Source organism: Neodiprion fabricii, chromosome 5 (assembly GCF_021155785.1).
Source record: "Neodiprion fabricii isolate iyNeoFabr1 chromosome 5, iyNeoFabr1.1, whole genome shotgun sequence".
NCBI lineage: Eukaryota > Metazoa > Arthropoda > Insecta > Hymenoptera > Diprionidae > Neodiprion > Neodiprion fabricii.
The window spans coordinates 18,931,890-18,951,639 of record NC_060243.1 but is presented as its reverse complement, the minus strand read 5'-3'; the positions used below and the strand labels follow the sequence as shown (position 1 = coordinate 18,951,639).

The 19,750-nt window shown below is 39.5% G+C and overlaps 1 protein-coding gene across 2 annotated transcripts in view; it reads left to right on the top strand.

Annotated features, from left to right (window-relative positions):
• The first annotated feature begins 4,692 nt into the window (after positions 1-4,692).
• The window catches only part of LOC124182176 (zinc finger protein ush), a 123,175-nt gene continuing 108,117 nt past the window's right edge, over positions 4,693-19,750 (top strand). Inside the window, exons 1-2 of one of the 2 annotated variants that reach the window (XM_046569106.1) lie at positions 4,693-4,839; positions 4,940-5,233. In XM_046569106.1, coding sequence (XP_046425062.1) covers positions 5,194-5,233 — 40 coding nt within the window. In that variant the 5' untranslated portion in view covers positions 4,693-4,839; positions 4,940-5,193. The remainder of the gene's footprint in view (positions 4,840-4,939; positions 5,234-19,750) is intronic. The other variant, XM_046569107.1, reaches the window with a different exon arrangement.

Sequence of the window (19,750 nt, the reverse complement as noted above, 5' to 3'; positions counted from 1 at the left end):
TATCGCGGTAATCGCATTTTATACGCAGTTCATTTCATTTATATTTCTCTTTGTTTTCCCATTTTATAGTGATGATGAGGGTCTATTTTTATTCCAGTTTTTCCTCACGGAATAATACATCTTATTAGAACACATTTTACAGCGATCCTAAATAACAAAATTAAAAATAGAAAACAACGTCATTAGAATTATAAATTCTGCTCAAACGAGAACACTGTACGGAACCTTCGATTTGACGGCTCGAGGCCAGAGCAAAACGAACGATCGAGTCCAGTTTAGCGGATTCTTCTCACTATTCTCTTTTTTGTTTTGTAGAATTAAATTTTTCAAGTTATTTCGTTTTGAGTTACAAGTGTGCGGCGTTTCAATTCACGAACTTCACGGGCTGGAGATCATCATGCGAAACAATCGATTATGCCCGAATTGATTAACATATCCATTATCTTCTTCGACCGTTAATTTCTTTCATGATTTTCTAATCACGCTGGTTTCGAAATATTGCGCGTAGTACCACTGAAATGTCGAATGAAGCAAAAATTCAGCCGAACAATAGATGCGTGAATAGATGTCCATTACACGCCTTGCGTACATTTCTAGAGTCTTATAAGTCTTCGGAATGAAAACTGAGAACTCATGAAGAGGCTTTATTTTCCGTAGATTTTCAAATTACATACGTTTTTTACATTGGGCAGCTTAATATGTCTCAAAGTTTCCTAGGATAGATGTTTTAAAAAATTTATTCCAGTCTGAGAACACAATTTTTGAAATCGAAGAGTGGTCAATGAAACAGCAAATTCGACAAAGGTCAGATTAATCGAATGAGAGAGATGGAAATAATAGAAAAAAGTGGTGGTTAGAAACGAGTAAAGAATACCGAAGGTTGTTTTCCATGTCTGCACATATCTGGACTAGCTGACGATAGAAAATGTCGTTGATAAAAAGGAAACAAATAAAATACGGCTCGTTCGCAATACCATTGATAAGATTGAGTCGATACGATCAAGTATGTGTAGCATTATTATATATATATATGTACTCGTGAAAGAGCGATACCAGCTGCTGGAAGCAAGAAGATGTGAGAGATCGATGATGTCGCAATTCGCGAGTATAGAAATAAGCAGCCGTGTATTAATATTCCATCTATAATAGGAACAGCGTTCAATTCCGAGAATCCGCCTCGAGACATACTGTACCATGAAATTGAGCATGATATTGTAACGATCACATTGTTAACGCAATAATTGTCCAGTGACCAGAGACGACGCGATGACGTATAGAGAGTCGCTCTCTACTTTTTTTTTTCCACATCAATAGAATTATTCATACGACCGCCGCTTCGAGTGGCACGAGAGACGCTCGATTTCGTTTGCGTTTACGCGCGTACAACTGTGTCTGACACTCTACTATGTCTATATGCGCCAGAAATGAGGTGACAGAAATCAGCTGTTCTTGTTATTGCCTCGTCGCTCCGTTCAGTTTATACTTGGATCCACGCGGCGGTTGCCGCAGGTGCCAATTTCCGTCTCGCGCTTTTCTCCCCCTGATTCTATCACTGACTGATTCGCTCCACGAGTAACAAAATACGGCGATCGTCGGTTATTGCACTTGGCCAAATACGCTCTTCTTTGCCGACTGTAAATATCAGCCAAGCGCAGCCTCTTTTTAATGAACTTGAGTCTTATCGTTTTTGGAAAGTTTCAGGTAATCTCGTGCGGTACATTTTTTCTTTTGATTTTATTTCTTTAACCTTCGAATTACCGTGAGACATTTGATTATCATCTGCGAGCTAAATTCAGTGTGCAAGGAATACTTGTATTTACGATAACCGTTACGATCCCGCTATATTACCATCACTATATGCTAATAATTCATATCGTTGTTTAAACAACGATCAAGAGCTACTGAGACAAATGAATTTAAAAAAATACACGAAAAATTATAACAGTAATTAGGTATCGAATTCAATATTTTTTTCAATATATTTTCGCTCGAACAAATTTCATTGAATATGTGTATCAAAATTATTCTCCAGTCATTTGTAAATTTGCCGGTTAGTTATATTTATTTGAACAATTAGAGTTTTTCTCGATTCAATCAACTCTTCAAAACCAATTGTGTATAATATCATTTGCATTCATTTATACGAATGTAAAGTTTCTGAAAAAATGTCAAAATTCTTGTTCCAACCTCTACGTTCTTCAATGATAAATTTGTTAAATTGAATATTTAATATCTTTACGTAAAATTTCAGCTCTCATGCTTAATTTCATAATCTTCTTTTGACTTAAAACTCATATACTTGTAAAACATTTTCAACATATTGTACGGGTATAGAGTTTATTTACGCTTGATGTCCACGCCCTGTTCAGACGCGGCTATTTTCTACGTCTGATCGAACTGGTATTTTTTTTTCCTATCACGTTGTTTGTTTTATTTTTCGTGAGAATTTTTTCGTTATTCAAACAATATTCAGAATTCTTGGATATACGTCTTTTTTACGGTTATTCAAACAGTAATTCAAGTGCCATCGCAATCATGTGTGCACTGTCCATTGCTATTCCAAAAGCTTGATACTATTTTATTATGAAAGCGGTTATATTATTACGTACAGCATCGTCGGTTAATAAAGATTGTTGATGTTTCAGTAATGAAACATCAAGCATGATGCCTGTAAAATGACAATTTGTCGAAATATTTGGAATTAAATTTTCAAAATATCATATAATCTATACCGTTAATCTATTTGTTTGGTGAATTTATTTTCAATCCACTTGAAAAATATGTAAAAAATAAATAAAAACAATAATACTATTACTCGCGCAGTGATATAAATACATTTGGACTTTTTTTTAAAGAATGTTGTTATAATTGGATTAACGGTATATGCAAAATCAATTTTACGCTGTCTCAATATTTTAAGAGTCAGTCTCAGTTAATCGTTAACTTCAATTTTAAAAAAGTTGTACAATTATACGTGATATTCATTCGTCAATATTATATTAAAGATACGTTATTGAAAGGCCTAAAAATTAAAATACTCAAATTTTTCACTGTTTCCCAACGGAACACAAAATTACAATATAATTTACATATTTATCAATTTTAAAGATACATCAGAAATAAGTTTTTCTTCATTAACAGTCGAATTAAGAAAATAAGTAAGTAAGAAGACGTATCGAGAAATTCAAATTCTATGTAACATTGGGGTATCAAAAAAAAAGGTTTCTTAAGGTGCCCAACTATCTAAAAAACGTGGCTTAGCCTGCATAAATTGAGTGAAACAATTGTTTCCAGATATGAGAATGATTCAATGTTCAAAATTGGTATTAGAGAATCGGTTCCTTGAAATCGCCATCCTTAGTTCAATCTGCAGACCAAGATCAATCCTTATTACTAATTTCTTCAAGAGATAGTCGTACATTGAATATTTATCAATTTATTCTATTCGTATAAGCTGTGTTGATTTCTTAAAAACTATAAGTTTCAAAAATACCAAAATTATAACCAAAGTCTTACATGTCATACTTCATTGTGATTTGCTTTAAAATTGTTTGAAATGTAGTAAATTCGTTCGATTTCACTTTAATTACTATATACATATATACATTTACATTTACATAGAAATACATTTTGATACAATCCTGCCATCGTTGAATATTTAATTTTACAACACTACACTGACATCGATTATGATCAGCGAGTGGCAATATTTAACTGACTACTTTCAAAGAAATCTTCGTAGTTTGCGAATACAATAATTTGATAAATGCTCAATGCACGAACATCTTATAATAAAATTAACAAGAATATCGATTTTTGGCCAACCAACCTCCGTATCGCGTACAAGTATTCAATTGAAGTCTAGTATTACAGTTAATAAGAAAGCACTAGGTCACTTTCGACGCTGTAAGAATTCTCTCTTCCCTTACCAGCAGCCGATAATGCCGCGATCCATCCGCTGCCATCGGTTAAGAAGGGCGATACGGCTTTCCAAAGCGCGTTACCAACGGTAGTTAAGGATGTAGGTTCGGTAGAATCTCGATCACCGCGCCGTGCGAGATTTTCCGGCGCTGGTCCGTCGGCGTCCGACAAAGTCGTCCGGCGTTAGCGGCGCGTTCATAGTAAACGCGCGGCGAGCGGTGTTATACAGAGACAGAATTGGTGGGGGAGTTTTGTTTGGCTTCAAGTTTGTTTAGTTGCCCGCTGACAGCGGCCGAGGAAACGTCAATGGCGCCGCGTGTCCGCATGGGGGGGCGGTAGTATCGTATGTAGTATCACAATACGCGCCTTGCCGTCTCTTCCGAGGTTTACTTCCACGTGTGTTTGTCCATCTGTCTCTCCCTGTCCGTCGTTCGTAAATCAAAAAGTCGAAAACAAGTAGAGAACCAAGCGAAGTAATAAGAATAAAAGAATAACGAAAACAATTTACATTACAGACTCGTCAAACTGTACAGAGAGAGGCGTGTCTGCGTCGTGTAGTTTTCGTTTTAATCGATCTTTTTCCCCACCTTTTGCTTTTTCTTACAACCAATTACGAATTGACGTTTATGTAATACACATTCAGTTGTGTATAAATTTAAAAACGAATCTTCCCCGCTAAAATTGAGCAGCAGTGTGCGTGTTGCAATATTCGAATACGAATCCGCCGACTTCGTTTTTTTTTCTTGTGTTATATCAATTACCAATTGCGGTGGTTCGTCTTTTTTTTTTGTGTTTTATTATTATTTCTTATCACTGTTTGTTTAATCAGTCTTTATCCTTCTGTTAATGTCATCTTCGTCCCCGGTGTCGTGCTATGCAAATGCTTGTGTAAAACGTGATCGTTTGTTTCGTTAATTCGTACGTTTTGTCATTCATTATTTTTGTCTTTTGAATCTTTGAACATTTATTGTTCGAAAGTTTTGTTCTTGTGATTTTATATTTTTCACTGTTGTTACAGTTATTCGATTCATTCGATGGTAATAATAGAAATATTGATAAAAATAATTAAAAGTAATAAATAATAACAATAAAAAAAGCAACAATAAAAACAATAGAAACAATCGTCATTATTGTTGTCAGTTGCATAGTTAAAACATACAAAATACACTGTATTATACATCCATATTAACGTCAATCTGCAACTGTTGTTAAATAAACATACAAAAATCATGACGATGTTGCCGCTTATTTGGTGATGGCAGAACGAAGAGGATGTCACGCCGCAAGCAGAGCAACCCAAAGCCAATAAAGCGTGAGTGTTTCGCTTTTAAGCGTTCAAGCTTTTATATATATACGTATTGTTCATTTTTCTCTTACTCTCCTTCTTTCTCTGTGTTTATTCGTTTGTCGCGTTTATATCGCGTGCGTGCGGTATTGCTCTTTCCTCGTTTTCTCCTCTTTTTTTTTTATCTCGATTTTCGTCCACCTTTTCTCTTCTTGGTATCCTTTCACTAAAAAAACATCACATGCAGGTATGGCTGTGATGAGATCAATCAGCGTGACGTATTTTCAACCGTTTCCTTGATAGTTTCCGGTTTTCGCGATGTTTCTCATAGTTAGTACGTATTTAACCAAAACAAAGAAAACCCATTACAAGACCGTTTCATTCTCTATCTTCGTTTATAAACTTTCTACGTAACCCTGCAACAACACGCGAATCAAATTCTTGACCAAATTCATCCTTCTTCGATAACGGAATCAATAGACATTTGAATTTCACCGTTTTCGCGCGCGCGCCAAATTCAATTCCATGAATTTAAAAAATTGAATTCAAACGTCCGCGCGCATTAGCGCGTGTCGAGTCGAGTCGCGTTGCGTTACGCTAAAGCAGCGAGCACGTGTCCCCCTGAAATTCCCGCCCTATTATCGCTCCTCTTCACGCCTCCCCTCCGCCGCTCTTCCGATCCTCCCTCCACCCTATGGTGCCGGGCTACCCCAATTCTTGCGTGCCATGCCGCGCGAGACGGTCAGGTTGGGTATGGTTGGGTTTCGTTTTGTTTTATTTTGTTTCGTTTTGTTCCGTTGCGCTGGCATTGATTATAATGTGACGTGTCATTAAGTTCGTCAATTTCACTAGGAAATTGTTCGAACTAACCTCAATTTTTCTCAAAACATTTCGTGTAATAATATAAATTCCGATAAAGTGTAAATTTCAACCCTCGAAAATGATCGAAAATTTCGGTTCTAATCAATAAAAATGTCTTCATTTTAACATGATGCTTAGATTTTTGTGTAAACCTTCATTTTCAAGTCCTATAACTAACGCTTCATTTTCTAACGTCTTTAAATAAGAAAACTCATTCCTTTAGTTGTTCTAATCATGTATGTAAAAATATCCCAATTATTCCAAAATCACTGCGGTTAATTACAACGATTCTCATTTCACAATAATCTCTATATTCATCACGTCAATGAAATTACGAAGTGCCACAGAACAATTATTTTTTTTTCAAGTTGAAAAACTGACGATGAGAATAGGTAATGCGAAAGCATGCGTGGTTTCTTACCCGTTGTTCTTGAAATGCTTTTCCAGCACTGCGAATGACTGTCCGGAGCGCAGCAAAGCGAGTATAATGAAAGTAATTATCCTGATTAGCGTGGTATAATAAATAGTCTGTATTGCATGCTACAAAAGCGCAGCAAAGGTATTGAAAAAAGGTGGCAAATTAAGTGAATTATGCACTTGCAAGTAGATTTCGATCTCTTTTTCTTTCCAGAAAAGTAACTTTTCCACGTCTATTATAGCCGGTGAGACGGATAAATGTTATTAGGATATTAATCCAATGGTAGAATGGTATCATAAAACAAAGCAAACAAAATCGTAGTACAAAAAAATCGTCAGTAAATTTTGGCTCAGCAGAATCTACCAACATTGTTCTATAAAAATCACGATTAGTCTAGTATAAATTTTATCTTGTAATTATTACCTGTGTTAATATATAATATTATATACTGAATTAAGCGAGCCTGAAACTTGATTATTGATCTGGAGTTTAGAATAATCTTTTTTTTTTAAAAAATTATCGATATTACTAAAACGTTTTGAAGAAAAATCCTCAGCGTGACCGAATTTGTTGTGCTCACAGAGTATATACCTGTATATATTTCCTGTATAACGATACAGGAGGTAATTAGCGAGTCCGTAAACTGGTTCCCCTAATTCCGTGAGCAAACTTTAATAGTGGTGTCAACGATCACGCGGTACAGGTATCAAATTCATGTTTCGAAACGCGTTGGCTGTGTACCGTGTCAATAATAATTGTTGACCGTGTACTACTCTCGATGAGGACAACTGTAATACCCACATGACCTAATTGATGCAGGCGGGTACGAAACGCCGGTAGCTGGGTGTTGTCTAAATATTATTGCCCTGTACGCAACAGCTAATTTCGATGCACAGGTTTGCGGTGTGAATTGAATGCGGCGATTATTGCCCTCGAACTATTGAAATTCTTCGTTGCTGACTGTTGCAATTCTGTGTAATCTTTCCATTACAGTTCAGATGATTTATTGTATGTGATTCATGAAGATGAAGTCAGCAAAACGTCGGTAAAAAGTACACGAGAAGTTGGAAAATTTCGTGTTGCAAAAGTTTGGGAGAATCGAAAATGGTGTCGCTGAACGTCGTCAGCGAAGTTTGTAGAAAAAAATTTGTTCAATTCGGTGTGTTGATTGACTTGTTGAATGAGAGTTATTTAAAAAGAATCCATCTTTGAGTAACTGAGAACACCGAAGGTGATAGAAATTTAATTTCAATACAACATCGATTCTGATTCGAATACTTATTAATAGTCAGCAGTTGGTGGTGAATTGAATTTCATAAGCTTACAAAGTCTTAGATCGCTTTGAATAGAATATTATGCCGTATACATTTCAGGGGATGCTATCCAACGATTTCGACCGACGTAGACTGACATATTTCCAAATATCCAGATCTATGGATCTCAAATGCCAAAAAGGGCATACCTAACAGCCAATTGTACATGTAATCCTGAACAAAAATGTGCCGGAGTCATCTAGCTTCATGCAAAAATATAGAAATAGCATAATATTTACGAAATCATTATAATTGACTGTAGCGATTTGTAATCTTCATACCATTTTTTTATTTCTTTAAGAAACCAGATTTTTTTGACATGTTTCTATTCAGATTTGCATGTCGGATTGTGCTTTTATGTTCTTTTACGCATTTGAAATTTGTGGTCTTGGACATTTGAAAATAACGAAGCTGATAGCTTCAGCTTCATTTGGAAATATGCCAGTCTATGTCGAAGGCGTGTATAGCATCCCCTTAAAGAGTAAAAGAATTGATAAATATCGGATCAATAGTCTGAACGTATATTTTTTGAAAAGGAAAGCATGTGAAATAACCTAAAGAAATCAAGAGCAATCCTCAGCAAAATCCTTCGGAAAGATCAAACATTGCATAATTCCCTCTATAATATTAAATTTCAAAGCGGTTGCAGTTAATAAGCTTATTGAAATAACGCATGTTAGGAGAACTCGTTATTTCGCAGCTTAAGGATAGTCTGGAATTCCGTAAACCGTGATAAAGTAAATTATGCTAATGTTTTGTGAACTTGTACTCCTTGAAAGTCAATCCAAAATTCTAAAAAAGTGGTTTTTCCCCTATTGCTCCGTGTTACGTTAGCACCTTCAACCTCGTGAATTTCGAGGATTAGTTGGGGATTTTAAATCTAATCAAAGTTCTGCCGACGGTACCTAAATTAATGGTACAATTGACCGAAAACAAATTCATTCGCTGACATCGCGAGTTCTTTTTGGCCATGGATTTGATCACTAGCTTCCTTTTTTCGAATGAAAAGGTGCGTAGAAAGAAGACAACGTGGACTGAATTGTCGTTTCTTCGAGCGGTCAGAAACGGTCGTCATTTATCTTGTAGACCGCGATTTTACAAACGACGTGTCGTCGACGTTCAGCGTGTGATATCGTATTGTACTATGTGTCATATAAGCCTGTGGCCTGTGCCGTGGTTCGGTAAACGGGTTTACCGCTAGTAATGCTGTGCTGAGTCGCTTGTGCACTCATGGACGTTGGACACGGTCGCATACAATCACCTAAACCGAGCGCTGATATTAGCTGTATATTCATGATTGCGGTACATTTTATGCATACATAATCTGCGAAAGTGTTCAGTTCTCTGTGGTTGTGCACCTTCGTATCCAGTCCCACACAATTCCTTTTTGCCTTTTGTACAACGCAAGTCTCATGATCGCTCCTCAGCTTCGGACGTGTTTTCGATTAAATTTAACTTGTATAATATTGTGATATCGTAATATTGCAAGATACATACGCTGACGTGTGCAAATTCACACCTGCTAGATTATTCTCAGTCAGTGAAAATTTGTTGTGAATTTAAATTTCTGATCGATGATTGATCTAATGGTAAGATAAATCCTCAAGCATCGCCAGATCCGTGTTCAGAGTCGTTGCTAGTCATGTATAATCGATTACTTTGAAGATCAGTAGGCAGAGATTCGGTGTGAGTAACGCGAAAGTAATTTTCTTCTCAGGACAATGAGGCTGATGATTCATACTCACAGTCGCTTTAAATCAACCAAAGCTCACGTCCTGAATCTTACACACGATCAAGTTGTCGAAAGTCGAACACGCCATGTCTCTTGATATCTTACCAGGAACCCCAATAGTTCTTAAATTCACTAGATATTTCGCATGGTCATCTTCAGGATTCGTTAAAGTCTTTCCACATCTGCAAACCTATCTTGGGTTCGTATTTCACACTGTGCATTGAGCGTTCGACAGTAAACTGAGTATTTCAGTTCCGTATTTCTACTCTAATTTGATCGTCGATCAAAAACACTCATTGCAAGATAGTAAGATACTGTCGAAGTGTTTATACAACTGGACTATTGAAGGTGGCCATGAGTGCGAAACGAGGTTTTCGACGGATTAATGAATCATTGGACTTTGGTGCTCAAAATGTATAACCGGTTTCACGTGTACCCGAAGCTGTGATCGACAACTCTGGTCATAAGGTCTTGAAGACTAAACAAAACTTGTTAAGCCATCCAAAAGTCTGTAATGGTGAACTCGAGGCTATACATATGAAATTAACACATGGAATCGTTCATCGTCAAAATTCGATCGATCTAAATTTCAGATACATAGTTTCACTCTTTTATTCCCGACTGTCAAAGTCACCCAGATTACTGGTTCAACTCTGAAAGTTTTAGTCCCATCGGATCGGTGTCAAACTTGACATGGCCTCAGTATGTGTAATGAAATGATTGGGGGATGGTCTGAACACCTATAAAAACATGTGCGAAGGATACCGCGCTGACGGGCTGTCGCACCCCGATTCTCGTGGAGGAGTTCCCAGTCCAGGGAGAAGCTACGGTGGCCAGCTGCGGTATCCCGGCTGAGTGCCTTGGTGCCTGTTTGCTCACTGCGATCAGTAGGAGAGGAGGTGGGAAGAGGGAAGGAGGGCCGCCCTAGTCGGACACCATTCCAGCGATGCTGCGCACGTGTTGCGCTCGCGTATGGGCCTTGGAGTGACACTACAATGCGGTGTAGCAATTTGTAGGCCGCCTTCTTCTCCCTTTCTTCTTCTTGTTCTCCTTCTCTTCAGCTTCTTCCTTCTCTTCTTCTTCTTGTTCTTCTCCTTCTTCTTCTTCTTCCTCTTGCGCCTGTATTTACGAGGCTCGCACAGTCCGCTCGTATCGGTTTCGGTGCGGGAAATCAGAGGCGCGGAGTGCGGCCACCTCCGCGGTCTTGGAGGCCTAACTAGGCGAGATCCCGAAGGCGATAGACTCGCAGTTCAGAGTCCAGAGACGTTCGTCTCAGCGACAACCGGAGTGAGGATAACCACGCCGCTGGCTTTCCTTTTTAGTAGCTTTGGTGGATGCAGATGTTGCAGTGCAAGGTTAAGGTGCCCATCCATCCATGCCATGCACTTATCCTCTCTGTTCACGATGTCATCGATGCTAACATTCAACCTTGGGGTGCCTGAATTGTGATGTACTAAGTCAGGTGGACGCGGTTCGATGGTTAGCCACTGCTCGTTCAAGAACGGCTTCCAAGAACCTGAACAACGCGGTCGCCACTTGAATACCGATCGTTAAAAGATCCCCAATTCTAGTGTTCACCAGCCGTCATCTGTTTCTTCGATTTCAATTTAGGATTCACTCGGTGCACTCATCACCATTCTATTTTTATCGTGTTTTAAGTGTAAGAGTTGCGGCGAAGTTAATCCTCAAGATATTTGAGAATCGGTTGCGTTGAAAAACCGTTACGTCGACTGACAAGAAGTCGTCTTCGGTTCGAAATTTAACTTGTTCCTTTTCAATTTTGTTCAATAGCTTTTCGACTGCTCTACTTTCAAAATCTCGTGAAACATTTCACTCAATTCTGAAACTATGTAACTGAAGTTTTGATCAATCAAGTTTGATAGCAAACTCGAATGGTCATTGATCCTAGTTTTCGATATGCAGAAAATAATTGTATAGTTACGGCCGTGAATCGGACCGAACCGTTCTTCTGTTTTCGGTAATTTCATTCCACTTACAATTTCAAGTGTTCAAGATTGATCGATCAAAAAAACTTGAAACACACATGAAAATGACTGTAATCATCTATTTGTTCTAAAAATGAACGACTTGGTTCTTTCGTGTATTCAGGTTCTGATCGTTCCTCAAAAATGTAAAAGCCTAATAACATGTGAATTCGATTATTTCCTCCCGTGGTCCTTAAACGCGTGTCAGTCCTTACTGAAAACCAATCCAAGAGTAAGTAGGATAAGAATACAAACCAGTGGTTGTTCAACTCTTAATTCGTTTGGTGAGTTCGCTCTCTCTTCGCCGCAGGTCGATCAGGATTAAGGAATTCGTGGAAAAGGATCATGCAGGAGTCGGCGACCGTGAGCCGGTCTGCGGTCTCGTCCTGAGCGGTTCACGACCGGAATCCCGCGAACGGAAAGGTCTGATAATTCGAAGCGAGCCGCCCGCGCCCGAATGTCGATGGTTAACGATGTGGGTTATCTCCAGAGTGAGATAATTCTCACTGCGCGGCGCCATGGCTATTTTAACAGGAATGTGCGGTACCACAGATACAGCGGGCGCTGCTCATACGCGTCAGATATTTTCAGGTATTTCGGGACGCCTTGAACAGCGACGGAGTTCCGTGCCGCATGGGCTCTTTACTAAAAATTGTCTTCCTCCGTCGTTTTTTCCCCCTTTGTTCGACTCTCTTCTTCTCTTGTTATACTTACCCTGCAGTTTATCGCTTTCTCTCCTCATCGACTATATTTCGTAGGTACTCACACGCATATATGTACACACGGACTCCAGCAGCAGCAGCTCCTTTCTCAGCCCGTGATCGGGACGCGATGATATAATGTGGGAGGTAACTTTGCTCGAGATACAGTCTGCGCCCCGGCGCTGTACATACTACAACGTGTAGGTATATCCTCTTCAGCATCATCTCAACTCTGCTCTCCGGTGTGTTATATACTAGTATGATTCGAGTTCAAATTAGTATCTTGATGTAGTGCCTATATACTCCCGGGACTCGATATATATCAAGGAGTATCGTTCGGTCCTCTTATTTCTCCAAGGATCGTGTCCTTCCTCCTTCTTCCACTACGCCTTCTTTCTCATCGCTCGCTTATCTTCAATGATGTTCGGCACTGAGCCTTGTGCCAGTATGTGTAAGACGATGAAATCCGATACCAAGAGCCTTCTGTTCCAAACGATTATACCTCATAGCCTGTATGATCGTCGCCTTCTATTTCATTCTCTTCTCCTTTCGCCACCTGGTTCCACTCAATCCGGATGAATTTTATGTATAGTCGTCATTGCTTACCGTGAATCTTTTATATTTCAACTCTTGCATCTCCATACCAATTCCTGAAACCTGTTGAATACTCCATAAGTGGTTTTCGGAGAGATGCTCCCTGCATGCTGTTGCCGTTTTCAAATTTTTACTACATAGGTACACCTATGTCACGAGAGTCGCATATGTAGTTTTTTTTCTTCATTGAAATTGTTATTGAGGATAAACAGTCCAGGAGTACCTGCGATTAAATCTTGTCATAACTGCACAAGTCGGCAATCACGATCATACTCACACGCATGCTTTACGTGAGATTTAGATGATGGAGCAACAGAGCACGTGCCTCTGTTTGCAAACCTCCTTCTGACCTGATAATGCACCGATGGATTCTCGTGTCAACATCATTTCGTCCGAACAGTAGAGGTGGTCATCGTAAGTCGGGCGTTAGTTTCACCTTCAGGATGGAAAGTGCCGAATAGCCCGGCACCTAGATTCGATTCCAAAACTTGTACCAGCGGTAAAATCAGCGGGAACGCTAGTCCAGTGCTCAGTTTACATTGAAACTCACTTTCGAATGGAATGAAGTAGTTTGGTTATACTAAGGATCGATGATTATGTGGTTCACCCTACAACTCGATGGTGAATTTGAAAATGAGTCGAGAAATCTCTACTGTCCTTGTTAAATGGTTGATATATCCGATCTTTTGAGTCTTCGGTAATAAGAAGAATACACCTACCACAGAGATTGATGGGTAGTGATAAGGAGAGTATAAAATCAAAGCGTTTAAGAATTCCGTACCGCAACACGTCGTAACGCGAATCGCGGTTAATTCCCATCGGTGATACGTCTTTGAACGGGATGTAATTTTGGGAAGGGATGTCTAGAGAGTTTGGAGAAAAAGGATTGTCGCGGTGGTCGTTGTCGGGAGCGCGAGCAGCTCTCGAGTCGCATCACCTCGTTCCATCCTCTTATCTATGGATCTCCCGCGGCCGGCTGGTCGCAAAGAGGGTAAGAGAGAAAAGGAGAGAGCAAGGGAGAGAGAAGCGTGCGGGCGGTGGTTCCCTCTCTCTCTCTCTACCTCGCGGTTCGCGTCCGTGAATAAGAGCGGCCACGCCGAGATGCTCCCGTCTACGTTGGAACCGCACACCCTCAATGCCGCGGCTGATTCCACGCACACGTGCGTCGTCGCCGTCGCCTTTATCTTCTGGAAACGAAGCGCCATCGCCATCGCCGTTGCCCGTCGCCACGGAACAGAGAGTGGAGAGAGGAGTGAGCCTCCGCCATAAGGCCAGCGCGCAGACGATGTGCTCGCGATACCGTCACCAACTGTGCCTCAATAAGGGCTACGCGAAATGGTGCCTACCTAACCGATGCATGCGTCTCTACGCATGCCTTCCTCTCCGCATACACCTATGATCTATCCATCCTCCGACTACCACTGACGTCAGGACACGAGAAACTGGGATCAAGTGCCTCTGATCCTTATAGTAGCGCGTTGCATGTCTGCAGCGTATGCAGCTTACCCATGAGCTAATTGGTCAGTCCACATGCACCTCAAGTTTCGATCGTTCAAACCTGATCCAAACAGTTTCAATAGTTGAATGCAGTATTTGGTGACAATTTCATCAGTCCGCACTCTCAAATTATAGCTACCAGCTTGCTAGTTTTCATTCCAGATAAGTTGGTAATCAAACTTGATGGATCGAAACTTCAGGCACATTCATCCACAGGGTTAAAAGATGTTGATAGTTTGCATAAAAATTCTTGAGCAACTTTCTCATCATCTTGATATTAGTCTTCAATTTTTTGGCCATTTTGTATTTTATCTAAACCATTTTTACTCCTTATGTCAATGGTATGCTTGGGAAAATTCGGCAAATTTTGAATACAAACTCTAGTGGCATTGCTTAGGATTCTTAGCTTTTAGCAGATCTGGCAGTGTATTTTTATTATTCACATTAGCGTATTTTTCCAAAGTCACGCATGGAAGGGTGGGAACATGGACAATGATTTAAACGAATACATTAAAATCGGTTCGGAACATCATTTCCATTAGTACGATTGTACGTGTCACGGTCTTCTAGGTTTCGCTCTCGATTTTCAATTTCTGAACGCTAAAACTTATGAATTGTTCTTGTCTGAGTTTCTGCAAACTATGAGGAATTCAGACCTTGGTTACAAAAGGTTATCACACCTCAATTTCGCTCCTTAAGGATTACCCAACCACGAGGACTCCAGATCTAAACTATGTAAGAAGTCGTTTCACATACTATTGATATAATTTTTCACGCCTCTTACCTGGTCACGACCAGCAATCTTGAACTCGAGAAGAGGTGAAGTAAAAATGGAATTTCAGGGAATTGTAGCGATAATCTTGGTTCCCTTCGTTTGGCAGAAAAACGAAAAGATCGGTAAACGTTCGTGGCTCTTGGAGAGCGGGAGATTTTCTTTCATGACCCCTGCAGTGCCCATTACGGGCTGTAAGGTAACAACCAGAGTACAAATGGTTATGTATTGTGGTGGTGATGGTGATGGTGGTGGTTGGGGGTCTCGTTTGTCGCGTGATCGAGAGCGCATGAGCCAAGCTCACGGGCCAAGAGATCGCGGCGCATCTGCGCATCGGTATAACAGACAGTAGTTCCCTGCCGTTTGAAGATCCTGCGTCGATAAGGGCAGTCGGTGCAGGGAGAAGAAGAAGAAGCGCGGTAACAGCAGCAGCAGCAGCAGCAGCAGCTTCAGAGACGATGCAGAACAGCTTAAAACGATCCCGAGTGCTCGGAGCACTCGCGAACTTTACTTTTCCCTCGGCTATTGCCAGCCGATATGCTTGCTAATACCACAGATAAGATCGAGGCTTGCATGTCGATGGTGCACCAAGCATGTCCGCTCTTCCACCGCGTTCCTACATACCCATACACTCATTACACGTGTATGCACACTCGAGTTGTAACACGTCGCATGTATGCATCGACACTGGCTTATTCGCGAGCGATGTATTTTCGTGTAGAAAACTGTTTCATGTGTCCAAATGTTCCACCGGTTTTCATTGTCAGATATATTGACATTCCTTGTGAAGCTTGAGGCGAAGCTTATCTATAGCGATGAAAGTATGAAACTCATCTTTGCCAAATCCCGTTACAAATCAGTGAGTCTTATGACGACGTTCAAGTCAGTAATGAAACGTTATCGAAATGTGAGAGCAAAAAAATTACTACTCCGAAAGCTAAGAGTAACTTTAAAAAAATATTCGAGTTTGGTAATATCATAATTGCATATTAATTGTCATCGAATCTTATTTTGAGTTTTTCATTACGTGCGTTGATCTTATTGTATAAAATTAAGATGACCTAATTTTTATACGTTGGAAACGTTGTTTGCCTATTTGTTTTGCACTCTGCACCTTCCCTCGGTGCTCAGATATTTTTCCTCCGCAAGAATTTGAATTCTCAGTTTTCTTCAATATTTCGTTTATCTACGCGATTAAATAAATACTTAAATATAGTGACTCAAAGAGGAAAACTTGATTGGTAGACGTTCTCCCGAAGCTCGTCCGTCTCAGGGGAATTAAAAAAACATGACGAAGAACTAGAATACAACACCAAGAATGAAAATTTGTAAATTTTGATATTCTTTGTTAAACGTTTCATCATTCCTTGTGTGCATAAATCCCCGATGCTCCAAAATGCAGTACATAAATATTTGTAAGAAATTGCAGTGTGCCGGTTGGGGGATTAAAAGGGTTGTTCAGTTGACGTGTAAATTTCAAAGACCCTCCCATTGTGTGCACAATGTGTACTACTATCGCACCAAACGCCGGCGTTCATCCCCTGTTTTATAGAGGGGTTGAAAAGTTGAAACGGAATTGAAAATGCGTAGTGGATTATGACTTAGGGGTGGCGCAACGGCGTCGTTTCAGTCAGTTTCTCAATACGAATACGTGTATCAAACATCGTCTGAAGCAATAAAGAATTTAAAAAAATTAAAACTAACCGTTTCGGCTTGTACGTGCAAAATTCGGTCTGTGTAGAAAGTTCGAGTTGCGATTGGTCATTGATCGTTCATGTTTGAGTGGGTGCGATTTTGATCAATCTTCATGGACTGTTCGTCGATTTTTTCCAGCATATGTTGTGCAAATGCGGCGCGTCTCGAAGGGGTATAAAAAATAAGAGAAACACGAGAGTTGAATTGCGTTCGGATAAGGCAGCGTTGCAATATACTGGCGAACTGTGAGCGGGCTATCACTTGTGCATGTTGCTGATGGATATTTTCATCTCGTCTGGAAGATAAAACGGGCCTCGATGTTTTCTGTATACGACGATTGGTGCATGTATAACACCGCGCGCCTTGAGCGATTGCATTGTTGTCTTGTCCCGGAGATCACCGCCGAGGCTATCGGACGACGAGATACGCTAGAGAAGAGAGTTGCGATGCAACAGACTCGTGGAGGAAAAGAAAGGAGGAAAAGAATTGAGTCGATGATGCAATCCGGCGAAAATTGAGAGATTTGTTATTAGCGGTCGCCCAAAGTAAAACTCCGCGAATCCCCCTCTCACTTAAAATAATAAACCTAAAATCACATCGCCTCAAGTATAAAGCTTCCGACCATCAAAAAAACTGCTACATTCATTAAAACGCCGCTAAATTTATGCTGCATTAGGATCGCAACTCGTCCGAGGTTTGGAATACTACTTTTATTTTCAGGCGATTAACCTGTATGCTCCGAAACAGTGTTAAAAGTACTGTAATGAATTTTAAGTGGGAAAATATTGATGGGATTTGAGCGGAGTGAAGCTCAGAAGAAAGACAACTTTGAAAAAAGGAAAAACAATCTTCGATTTTCCCGAATCTCACGGTGATCATGTAATATGCTCGTTATTCTTCTCGTATAGAGTTCTATTGTTTGCAGGATTCACTCTAAAAGTCGAAATTGGTGAACAAAATTATCAGATACTTCTGAGGTTTGAATTACCTGTCAAAATTTCACTGTTGCTATATCTTAATTTCATCGATATGTCCTGTTCCATATATTATATATGAATTGATACCGTAAGTTGACTTTGATGAACAGGGAAAATAGTGTTCCAAGGTTTGACTATATTCCTGAAACATGAATTGTACTTGTGATGAATGAAGGTTCGTGTTTCCAGAAACTCGTATCTTAGTTCAACATCGATTGCGAGCGTTGATAGTTGATGATTGTTACACAGAAACTAAAGCATTACAAGTTTCATCGAAAATATCGACTCTTCGCGATGAAAAGTACAAATGAACGATGACGAAAATACACTGTCAATCATTGATTTATATATCCACTTGTCATTGTGACTCGAAGAGGATCATCAACATCGAAGCTGTTTTCTCTGATATGAATAATGGCTCCTGAATATATTCGGGTGAGATTTGTGTGCAAATATTGCTGACCAAGTGATTGTCCGAGGAGAAATTGTACTTGCAATTGCATTGAAATCTTAGCATAATCGCAAAACTATTATTCACCGTGACATCGTGCGGCTGATCAAACCAGTGCATGACTGTGAATCATTCCGAAATTCACTGATTCACCGATAGTGCATGAATGTACGATGCGGCAAGAGAGAGAAAGAATTTCACGAACTAAGTATGGTGAATAATAATTGCGATTATCTGAAGTGGTAAACTGTACAGCATCATGCTGTTATAATCAACTCTGAGAGCGCTTATCGTCCGTCGGAACGAAGAATGCGAACATTGCCAGACTGACGGATATCTGAAACTTGGATGGATGGATGGATGGATGGATGGATGGATAGAGCTGCGGTGGAGCGATGCGTTGCTGGTAAAAATACCAATTAACGATACGATGTTACAACTATCTCGCGTCGTTGTAAGTCGTGCTTGCCAATCGTTATCTTTCTTACTTATATACATATATATACATACATGCGATTACGGTACAGGCAGGTTTAGTACGCGCAAGAAAAACCTGGATAATCGAGAAAACTCGGGGAATTTCTTACAGCGAGGAAAAGTTAGGGAATATCGAAAATAAGACTGGAATTTTGAGTCTGTCGACGAAATAAATTCGTTCTCGTACAAAGTATTGTCCATGTTAAGAAAAAAAATGGCACTTGAAATTTAGTTTCGTTGCACCACTTCGTACTTTACTTTATACCAAAACTTTTTTCGTTTCTTTCCTACGGAAAATCGCAGGCTGCTGTTTGTAAATTATTGATAGTCAGAGAGTAAGATATTTACTAGGTATGTAATATTGAAGGTATTAGTGTTAATGTGTAAAAAATATTGTCATTAATCAGCGCCATGTTTCTTGAAAGTTTGCTGGGAAAATCGTATTTTCAGACTGGAATATCTGGAAAAGTCGGGGAATTTCAGATTTCAAAAAGCGTACGAATCCATCATACTGACAGTTTCATCATTTCGTGTAACGCACTTGCTTCGAAATTAATCAGTAAAAACGTACTTTCGGATTTATCCTTTTTAAATCGTTTTAGGTATTTTTTTACAATTACGGATTCGTGCAGATCGTTACAATTTTTCGAACTTGCTCAGGTTTTCCAAAATTCATTTCAGTCGATCTACCGTCAACGTAAGTGACGATAGTTTCGCAGAAATCAACGAATTTTTCTTTGTAATTGACGAAATTTCTTTGTGGCGATGATTTATTGTGTAGAAAATTAGCACATTAACTATGTAGAAAAGATGCCTGCATTTCATAACATCAGTAAAGGAAGTTACAATAGAATTTTTTTTCGGTTGATACATTGTCATGCTGATCAAGAGTTGACGAATTTTCAAATTGTCATAACATTCTGATCCTGCTTTGGATCAACGCTGCAAGAAGACGATTTTATGAAAACTTTTTCTCGTCTAGTTTCCAAAGAATCGCTATACTCTTCAAATTTAAAAAAAAAACCTTTCTTCGTACTTACAGTTTAATAATTGTCAGCTCCTGATCATCAA